General features: G+C 40.5%; 1 protein-coding gene across 5 annotated transcripts in view; it reads left to right on the top strand.

The window, feature by feature from the left end:
- The first annotated feature begins 3,775 nt into the window (after positions 1-3,775).
- The window catches only part of SETDB2 (SET domain bifurcated histone lysine methyltransferase 2), a 67,772-nt gene continuing 60,560 nt past the window's right edge, over positions 3,776-10,987 (top strand). For 2 of the 5 annotated variants that reach the window (XM_069063645.1, XM_069063642.1), the window contains exons 1-2: positions 3,776-5,912; positions 8,123-8,528. In XM_069063645.1, coding sequence (XP_068919746.1) covers positions 8,526-8,528 — 3 coding nt within the window. In that variant the 5' untranslated portion in view covers positions 3,776-5,912; positions 8,123-8,525. The other 3 variants (XM_069063646.1, XM_069063644.1, XM_069063643.1) reach the window with 3 other exon arrangements.

The raw sequence follows: 10,987 nt of genomic DNA, 5'->3' as shown, positions 1-10,987 counted from the left end.
CATGGGGGCAAGCCCTGCCAGAAGCACCTCGGATTCTTTACACATTTGATTTTGAATTAATTATTTTTAGTCCTTTTGGGTTTAGAAACCTGTTTCTGGTGCCAAATTTTTCAACAACCCCACATTTAGTTAGGAGACCCCCATACAGGGTCAAAACCCACAGTAGAAGAAGCGCTTATTTACAGGGTCAAAGAAGAGGATAATCCATTGTTTTTAGTGTCATTTTTTCCAATAAAACCATATCCCTTTTTGATGCTGTCATAAGACTGTACCAAAAGCTGGGGTGGAGGAATTTTTTCTGAGTTTTAGTAGTTATAGCTGTTGTGGAAGAAGAAATTGAAGCACCTTCAAGAAAGCTGCTCTCTTGCCTTCCAAAGGCTTCTCCCCCAATGTTAGGGGAAGATCTGGTTAGAAGTATGACTGGCAGCATAAAGAAGGCTACTATTCCTAGGGCTCTAGGGTGTACCTGGGCTTTTCAGGGAAGATGGTCAGCATTCATTGGTACTGATCGTGGCCCTTTTTCGCCAAGGATAATGATCTAGGGGGAGGGGAAGGAAGAGCCAGAGTGCCCCTAGTCCTCAGACTTTATGGACATTTGGGTAAACATTTAAAGATCCTTAATCAACATTAAGTAAGTTGCAGGACAATTACAGATCTGTACTGGCAAAGGGGATTTCTTTGATGGGAAATTAGTTCCTTACATCAATAAAATCACACATCTAGTATAAAAAAAGTTGCTCCATTTAATTAAAGGTTAGTGCTAATCTGGAGTAATTAACAGTTAAAATGGATAAACTGACATGAATTTGGTTTATGAAATATAATCATCCCAATTATTTAAAACAGTAAAACCCCACTGGGAAATGTGAGAAAATTCTGCTAGCAATAATTTCCTTTCTAAAAAAGAAAAATTCTATATGTATATATACACATGTAATGGGAATGTAAATTTGTAAGATCTTCCCTGCCCCTAGGCTAAAGTGCACCTGGAGCCTGGGATGGGAGACTTGTTTTTCAGTAGATACTTCTTGATTGGCCAGTGGGTCAATAACGTTGTTACATTCTCTGAGCCAGGAGAAGGCTATATAAGCCCTGATGTGTAGCTTTGTTTTGGGGCTCACTTTGAGAAGTGTTCTGTGATTTGATCTGAATTCTGGGAAGCTGTTGTCCAGAGCCCCCCGGCTTTGAAACCCAGATGTTGTTTGGTATGGTTGTAATGGTTGGACAGTTTGGAAATATGTCTACTTGATCTGTTTCTGTCTTGATAATTCTGTCTGTATATTCTGAAGTTTGGGGTGCTGACCTTTTTCCCCTGAACTAGGTAAACGATACATATTTGACTAATTAAAGTAAGCTTGCTAACCCATTTTGAGTTGCTTTCCTTTATCAAAGCAGATCCAAGAACCTGTGTTGGCAGCGACCCTGAGGACGCTTGGGGTGCTTGCTGCTACAACACATATGCACACATATATTACATATGATTTAACAAATGGGTAACAATTTTTTAAAAAAGTATGGCATTATTCCCCCATATGGAAATAGATGTAATTTCCTCTATTTTGCTGTAGGCAGCTAGGTGGCCCAGTGGATAAAGCACTTAGTCTTGACTCAAGAAGACCTAAATTTAAATCCAACCTCAGACACTTACTAGCTATGTGACCCTGGGCAAGTCAATTCACCTGTCTGCCCCAGTTTCCTCATTCCTATAAAATGGGAATAATAGCACCAACTTCATGGTGTTGGGCAGATCAAATGAAATAATATTTGTAAAGCACTTAACAGTGCCTGGAATATAGCAGGCACTAAAGAAATGCTTATTCACTTCCTTTCTCTAATATTTTATCTACCTTTTTTAAAGCAACCTCTTTAGATTTAATTACCTATGTTGATGAGAAAACCCTTCACTATATATATGAGAACATTTTTCTGAACTCATGGAAAACCATGATGTTTTTGAACAGAAGACTAAGAATCCTTTAGGGATAGACAAGCAATAATAAAAGAATAATTATAAAACAAATTTTTAAAAATGTATACTATGTGGTAATTTACTTTGCTGAGTGGATATCAAATCTTATTTGGTCAAAATACAAGTGAATCATGTTATTCACATTCATAATTCATTTTCAGTTCAAACCTTTACTGATCATATAGTTTATGTGAGAAAGGTAGTGTGATAGGTACCCATAATTACTAAATCAAAATATGTTCTTTAAAGTAAAAAAACATTCACGTAATGATTTTTAAAATACTTGTATTTAACTAATAAAAATGAAAATCAGTGATACAAACTCATTTGTATATTATAGTAATTAGAGTCCTTTGCCTTTGTTATTATTGTTCAGTCATTTTTTAGTTGTGTCTGATTCTTTGTGACCCCATTTAAGATATTCTCAAAGATTCTACAGTGGTTTGCCATTTCTTTCTCCAGTTCATTTTACAGATGAGGAAACTGAAGCAAATAGGGTTAAGTGACTTGGCCAGGGTCACACAGCTAGTAAATACTTGAGGACAGAGTTTTCCTGATTTCAGGCCTGGCACTCTATCCATCGTACCACCCAGCTGCCCTCATTTGCCTTTAGATGGTACTAACAAAAAAGCTATAAAAAGAACAGACTCAAGGCAAAGAATCATGGGATATGATAACTGGGTAAGAATAAGGGTTGGCCTAGACAATTCCCTCACCCCACTAAAAGTAAGTGATAGGATACCATGCCTAGAATCCATAACTAGGTAAGAAAATATCTTCACTAGGAGTAAACAAGGCCTGGATATTTCCTAAGGTAAGACAAGTCATTCTGACTGGTTGAGGGATTTGATCATGCCCCTTAGAAGGAATTGCCTTGATCTCCTCCTGCCTGCTTATGACAGGAGGATGTTGTGGACTTTGGAAGGGCAGAGGATTTGGACTTTTCAACTAATGCTAGCACATCTCCAGGATAGCAAGAGCTGACAGCAACTGTATGCATTGGGAGCCAAAGTCAAGAGGAGGGAAAGCAAATTCCAGGCTCTACATAGAGTCCAACAGAAAAATTATACAAAACTTAAGGGGCATATCTTGAGGTCTCTCAAGCAAATGGACTTCCAGGATCTGTGGGTTACCCCTTTGCCACATGTGTGCTCTCAGCTTGAGCCCATCTTCCCCTAGACCAGGGGTGGGGAACCTGGGGCCTCAAGACCACTTGTGGCCTTCTAGGGCCTCAGTGTGGCCTTTTGATTAAGTCCAAGTTTTACAGAACAAATCCTTTTATTAAAGGGATTTGTTCTGTGAAGTGTGGATTCTGTCAAAGGGCTGCACTTGAGGACCCCAAAGGCTGAAAGTGGTCTCAAGGCCCCAGATTCCCCACCCCTACCCTATACTCTGTATGTACTGGTGGTCTAAAAGTGTGTCAAGGATTTGGTGGGGGGATGTTTTGTAAAAATTGTACCAAATATGCCACTTTAGTAAATACTTGTTTCTACTGGCTAATTACGTCTGTCAGACTATTCATTATCAATGGCTCATCACAGAAGTAAAGAAGCATACTACTGATAGTTGAAACTTACTGAATTACAAAGACAACCCTTATGCCCCCTCTCTTGCCAAATCCAGTGGTGGGTAAGGACAGTGGATCCAAAGCACGTGCTAAATAACTCTAAGGGAATCTTGATACTCACAATAATTAAATCATTTTAAATATTAGGAAACAAGCCCTAAAAGATGATTTTGTAAGGTGAAGCCAGTGGCAGGGCTATGACTAGAATAAGTCTCCCAACTCCTGAGTCGATGTTATTTCAAGAAGTTTAATTAAGGCACTCATATAAGTACTGGCTCACAGAATTTTCAAATATTACAAAAATTCAAAGTTTGCTGGGGGGTAGGAGGGGAAAGAGGGTTACTCTGGGAAAGAAGTGCATGATAGAATCCTAGACAGCACCTTAGTGGTATCAATTTTACTAATAAAATAATCATTCAAAAGCACAACTGATTGTGAAATCTACTTGATTTATATGAATGCACCCTAAGCAAATACATTCAAGTAGTCACAATTTCAATAGGTGAGAAATCAGTTAAAAGCACTGTATACTCAGTTAAAAGTTTGTTACTCAACAATATCCACTGCTGATGAAATACTGAAAATAAACTAAATTTTCTCTCAATCCTCCCCAAATTCATCATTGCATTCCTGCATATTATTCAAATCTGAACAAAGACTTCTTGAAACTTAAGTCCTTTAACAACCACGGGATAGAATTTATAATTTCTTTCATTATTTTTACAGCTGTTTGATTCCTTTGATGTCCTTGTCACCCAAACCCATCAGGCAGCTGGATCATTGGCTGGGCTTGAATAATTGAAAGCTTAACTCAATGCAATAAGATAGTTCTCTTCACCTCCTCTACCAGAATGCCAAAACTAAGAGCAGCACAATGAAGACTTTCAACAGTCTAGTTGTCGACTTCATAGTTAGATTTATACATGTGTGTCCCTGATACAAATTAACCTCATAATTTTTTAATGGTGCTTGGGGGAAAGGAGCTCAGAAGTATGGGAAGTTTCTAAGGAAAAAAAGAGAACACCTTAGATCTTAAGAGTTAAGTCAAATGACAATTAAAACCTAACACAAAGGGGCAGCCAGGTAGTACAGCAAGTAAGAGCATTGGCACCAGAGTTGGGATGACCTGGAATCGAATCCAGACTCAAGACACTTAGCACCCACCCAGAAACACCTGGCCGTGTAACCTTGAGCAAGTTACTTAACCCCAATTGCTTTAAAAAAAAAACAAAACCATAACCCATAGCACAAGCCTTGTCACTGTATACAAATCATCCACAAGTCCAAGTTCATGTTGCATTAATTCTTCCCCATCAGGGAAGATCACAGGCCATCAGAGCAAGATGGACGGCAAATTCAAGGAGGTGGGTGACTCAAAACATCCCAATCTCCTGGACATTCATCCCCTAGTAAGGAGGAAAGGGTAGTTTGGTGACTGGGAGCTGGAGGGCATGTGAGGACCATTTGCTGGATGGAAGCCTTCTGATTAAGGCACAATCTGATGTCAGATGTCAGAATCCACTACTCAGGACGATGTCAAACAAGATCATGGTCAAAAGCCAATTCTAGCGCTCTCAAAAATGACGATGCAAGCAAATAAAGTCTCCCTCGTTTCCACCTCCCCATTACCATGACGACGGGAATCGGGGAAGGCTAACTGGAGGCAAGCCGGGCCCGTAGACTGTGTAAGCATCTCCCCGACAGGGATGCCCATCAGCCGGGTCAAGGTCAAGGCCCAACCATACTGAGATCCGCCAAACCCCCCACAAAAAAACAAACAAAAAAACAGACGAACTAAAGATTAGTAGTGGCTCTCCATCACGGCCACAACTCCCTCGCCTTCTCTCTTTTCCCTCCTATGATGAGAAACTCGGGATAATGGAGTCGTTCCCCCTTCCAACAGGAAGGAGGGGACGGTCGTGAAGAAGACCTTTCCTCTGCCGGCTCAAACTCCCCAGCACCCCACCCCCTTGCACCCAGGGCAATGCCACACACAAGATGGCAGCCATACACCTACCGGAGGGAACCGCGGCTCCACGGCTGAAAGGATGCCGGCTACCCGACTGCGATTGATTCCATTGGCTTAACCCCGGAGCGCGAGACAATCTGAGACTGGACTCAGCCAATCAGGCGCCGGGGAGAGCGCGTACACTTGGGTCCTAGGTCGGCAGATGACAGTAGCCTTCCGCTAGCTTCGGGAGCCCGTACGAAACCGGTCGAGGGGTGTGGCAAACGGAAGAGCAACCAATGACCGCTTCACTTGGCTGCGCGGGCTGGGAGACCCAGACTCCTCCCACTTCGGTTTTAGCCTTAGGGATGCCCGGGGATGCTCGGAAGCGCGTGTTCCGTTCCCGGTGAGGCGGGAATCTAGCGATTGTAGGTATCCGGCGGGTATTTGGAAAAAAAAAAAAAAAAGGCCGAGGAAGCCTCCCGGTGGCGGTGTGCAGGAGGGTGGTGGGAGCTATGCCCGGCGCCCCGCGGATGGGCAGGGAGCCAGGCCGCAGGTCAGAAGGAGGTGGCCAGATTAGACACCTTGATCGACCCGGCGGCGGAAAGACTTCTCCGTTCCGGAATTGCGGAGTCGTCCTTCCTCCTACGCTGCCCGCCCACCGGGTCACGCCGCTTGCGGCTGTTACCGGAGGAGCCGGGGAAAGGTCGACCTGGGCCAGCCGGGGGGAAAGCCAGATACAGCCGGCCGCCTCGTGGGCATGTGGGCCAAACGGGGGGGTGGGGAGGTCCCTGCGCAGGCCCGTTCAGTGGCGCGTGGGTCCCACCGACACCCTTCTCCCCCACCCCCGCGGTCTGGATTGAGCCCACGTGTGGCGGGAGGCTGCGCCTGGTTCCTCCGGAGCCTTGTTCACAGCTGCGGGCCCCAGGGGCACAGAAACCAAGCCTTGCCTTGTTGGAACCGAAAGAGACCTTTGTGATCTAGGGACTAGGCGAACACCTGCCGTCCAAGCCAAGGCTCCTTTCTGCCAGCCCAGACTTGCTTTATCAAACCTAAGTGTCTTTACACCAAACTTATAAAGGGATCATTTGCAGGTCTGGACCTCTGTAGTTCATCTTCACTCCCCCCATTTTGCTATGGAGCAAAAAGAATATATTTTCCTTTTAACTGTTGTCAAAGGGAAGCAGCCTTCTAAATAGTAGGATCCCCTAGGAGAGGGATAACTCAGTCTTTATGCCCCAGTAGTGGTGAAAGGAATGACCTGTTCTGGTCTGGTGTCTGGACCAGGAGCATCAATTGATTTAAAAAAAATTTGTTTGGTCCTCTGACGAGTTCTTCAATCCCAGTCCTTTTGGTTTAACATAATAAATAAAAGAAATAATAGTTCCTTCCCTATGGAAAGGATGACCCACTTGTAAAACCTAAGTAACGTTGCTTTTTATTATAGATGTGTTTCTGCCATTAAGTATAGCAATGGGGACTTGATCAGAAAGTTGCCAGATTTTATTTCTTGAAGGGGAGATGACAGTTATGCCCGGCATTTAACTTAATGTCTTTGGTGTTGAAAGAAAAAATTTTGAACTTAAGAAAGTTGTTGGCTACAAGTTAGAAGCCCATCAGAAATTTAAATAAAATTGTTTTGGCCTTTAATTATATTCTATAAATTCATTGCATTTTTCTATTTGACCTGGAACTACAGGTTAAATAATAATGTTCATTTGCATAGTGCCTTATGGCGTTGTGCTTTGGACAGTACCTGTATTGTAATTATTCAAAGTATCCTTACTCATCTTAAGGCAACTGAAACCTTGAGAGTCTAATAGCTTGTCCATAGTAACGTAGCTAGTTAGTATCTAGATAGAATTTTAACTCCCTTCTACTGATTCCAAGTTGGATGCACTGTTCCCTAGAGTAACCTGCCAATTCTTAGATGTCAAAATTTCAGTATGCTATACGTTTTGGGGGCAAAATATCCCTTTGGTATTCTTGAAGTTGAATAGCCATCTTTGAAAATTAAATAAGATGGCAAATGAATATTTAAGGATTAGAAAAAATAATTTAGGAAGCTATGTGTTAAAACTGACATTGTTGATTTCTTTTAAAAAAGGGAAAAGTAGCATATGCAGTTGAGGGCATCTTGAGTATTCCTCATTTGGAATTGGACTGAACCATCTCTAAAATATCCCTACAACATTTAATATCCTGTGGTTCACTGTAGATTTCAATGAAAAAGACCTGGTGTATGGTTAAGTTTTATCTTAAACATTCTGTGATCAAATAACTATATATTTACTCATTTAAATGTTTAAAAAAGGAAATCAAACCAACTAAAGATTTAAATGAAATAAACCTAAATAACTATATATTTACTCATTTAAATGTTTAAAGAAGGAAATCAAACCAACTAAAGATTTAAATGAAACAAACCTATCTACTATCTCCTATTGAAAAAGAGTCATTGGGACAAAATTTTTTGTTTAAAAATTATAGTTCAGTAGTTTCAGGTATGAGTAACCCAGGTAAGAACTTATTTTAGGAATTCCAAGTTTACTGTGATTCTGTGACTTTTATTATACCCTTTAAAAATTATTTATCAACTCTGCATTTTTCAAATGTGTACTCTTTTTCCTTGTTTTAGAGTGTTTTACTGATTCATGGATGCAAAGAATGAAAATTTTTTCATCGTGAAGGAAGTTCCTATTTAATTTGCCCACATTTTGATCAAGACTTTTAAGTGTAACTTGAAGAACCCAACATGGAGTTTGAATATTAGTCACCTCTGATAGTTCCTTTTATCGTGATTTCCAGTCTGAAAACTAACCAGACTAAGTTTATCAAAAGGCATTGGATCCAAAGTAGGATAAACGAGAAAAATGTTGTCTAATGACTGCCAGTGCCTCAGAGGAGGGAATATAGTAGTCAAAGTTGGATACTAGTTATGTTTTCCAGTTATAGTCAGTGTTTCCTCTGATTTCCCTGTAAATCTCATCCTGAAGAGTTTAACGTACTTCAATAGCTGCTGCAAAAAATGGAAGAAAGAAATGGTAAGTTGAACAAAATGATTAACTTACTCATTAGAAAAAAACTTTTAGAATGTTTTTGAAAGCATATATAATTTCAGCTTGTGGAACTTCTACCACCAACCCTCATAATGGCTTGGTGTCTCTAGTTAGAATACAATACAGTATGAAACAAAGTGATACAATAAACATTTATTAAGTGCCTACTATGTGCCAGGCATACAGTCTTTGTTGGCTGAAAATGACCATTCTTTTTCATTTTTATTATTTGTTTGTTTATTGCTTTTTTTGAAGGGGGGAAGGTAGGGCAATTGGGGTTAAGTGACTTGCCCAAGGTCACACAGCTAGTTTTTGTGTTAACTGTCTGAGGTCAGATTTGAACTCAGGTCTTCCTGACTTTGGGCTGGTGCTCTATTCATTGCGCCACCTAGCCGCCCCTTTATTTTTATTTTTTGCTTGAAAATGACCATTCTAAATTAGATGGCTTTTAAGCACTCTTAACAAAGACTTTTTTTTTTTAAACACTTTTAAGGGGCAGCCAGGTGGCTTAGTAAGTAAGAGCAGTGGCCCCAGTGTCAGGATGGCCTGGGGATCAAATCCAGACTCTGATACTGATACCCAGAAATAACTGGCCATGTAACCTCAAGCAAGTTACTTAACCCCAATTGCTCATTTAAAAAAAAAAACCCACCTCTTTTAAGTAATTATATTCAGGAAGACCTGAATTCAGATTCAGCCTCAAAAGCTGTGTGACCCTGGACAAAATCCTTTAACCTCTGCCTTCCTTAGTTTCCCCAACTGTAAAATGGTGATAATAAGAGCACCTATTTCCCAAGGTTGTAGTGAGGATCAAATGAGATACTTGTAAAGTGCTTAGCCCAGTGCTAGCACAAAATAAGCACTGAATAAATGCTAGCTATCATTATTACTGTACATTATAATATCTGCCTGGCACATACTAGGCACTGTATAGATGCTTATTCTCCCCCTCTCACCAGAGTGGCTAATAGTGTGGTCATATACTCATTTTAATTGGTCAGTAAACAGACATTACTAGGTGCTTACCATTTGCTAGTCACTATGCTAAGAAAGCAAAGACAACCTTGCTTCTTTCCTTCCTTCCTTTCTTTATTTCTCAAAACCTTAAACCCATTTCACTCTGAAGCTCATAGACTGGATTACAATATGTCCCTGCCCAACTCTACTTATTGGCTGTATTGTAGACCCTCCTGCCTTAGAGTGAATGTCTATGGTAAATGTTTTTCTTTGGAACAGCAAGCCTGAGGGACTTCCCCTCCCAGCTTGATTTTTTTTTTTTCTTTTTTTCTAATTAAAGGGACCATCCCTTGACTCACCTCTTAAAGAGGCCTACTCACTGAATGGGCGTTACCTTATTCAAAGTGAGAACCTGAAAAGGCCTTAGCCTAAAAGGACCAGGGTCTCCCATTGCGGCCTGGGCCATCTCCAGTCGTCCTGATGAACATCTGGCCGCTGGACCCAGATGGCTCTGGAGGAGAAAGTGAGGCTGGTGACCTTGCACAGCCCTCCTTCACCCAAATCAAGGTCAACTGAAAGTCATGTCATCATTTCCCTGATGTCATGGTCCTCTTTGAAAATGAAGGACAAAGATAAGGTACATAGCATAGCATATATTTTTAAGTATTCCATCTCAGAATATCTTAATGACATAAAGTGACACTTCCAAGGGAATCTTTCAAATGAAAGTCACTGTGTTGATGACTACAAATCTTAAATAAGATTTGATTTATGTCTAAATTACTTTTTTCAACATCTGCTACTTCTTTCCCCAAGCTAGAAGAAGGGAGTGATAAATGATGCCATCAGATTATGCCGAGTTCTTCAGTAAACAATCTTAACAGGATTGACAGTTCAGAAATAGCCTCTTAATCCTTCCTGACATAAATGTCTATCACAAATAAAGAGAACCCTAGGAAAATGTTTTTAGGTTTTTGTTGGCTGGAAGCATGAGGCTACAATTCCTAAAAGCATCAGTAAAGGGGAAAATTGACTTGGGACTAATAAAGTACCCTACAACAATCTCTTACCTTGGAGTGAGCTCTTTGAGATCTTTGGGGTTTTTTAGTCTCTTTTTGTGTTTGTTTTTAAAATAGTATTTTTCCCCCAATTACATGTCAAGACAATTTTTAGCATTCACTTTTTAAAAGATTTTGAGTTCCAAGTTTTTCTCCCTCTCCTCCTCTCCCCTTTTCCAAAAATGATAGACAGTTTGATAGAGGTTATATATGTGCTGTCATGTAAAATATATTTCCATATTAGTCACAGTTCTGAAAGAAGAAACAGATCAAAAAGGGAAAAAAAAGAATAAAGTAAGTGAAAAGAATATGCTTTGATCTGCACTCAGAGTCCATCAGTTCTTTATCTGGATATTGGTAACATTTTCTTTCATGAGTCCTTTGTACTTGTCTTGGATCATTGTGTTGCTGAGAAGAGCCAAGTCATTC

This window comes from Petaurus breviceps, unplaced genomic scaffold, assembly GCF_028583685.1.
Source record: "Petaurus breviceps papuanus isolate PSGF00001 unplaced genomic scaffold, PetGlider_PUasm1.0 90594, whole genome shotgun sequence".
NCBI lineage: Eukaryota > Metazoa > Chordata > Mammalia > Diprotodontia > Petauridae > Petaurus > Petaurus breviceps.
This window is presented reverse-complemented; position numbering and strand designations above follow the sequence as displayed.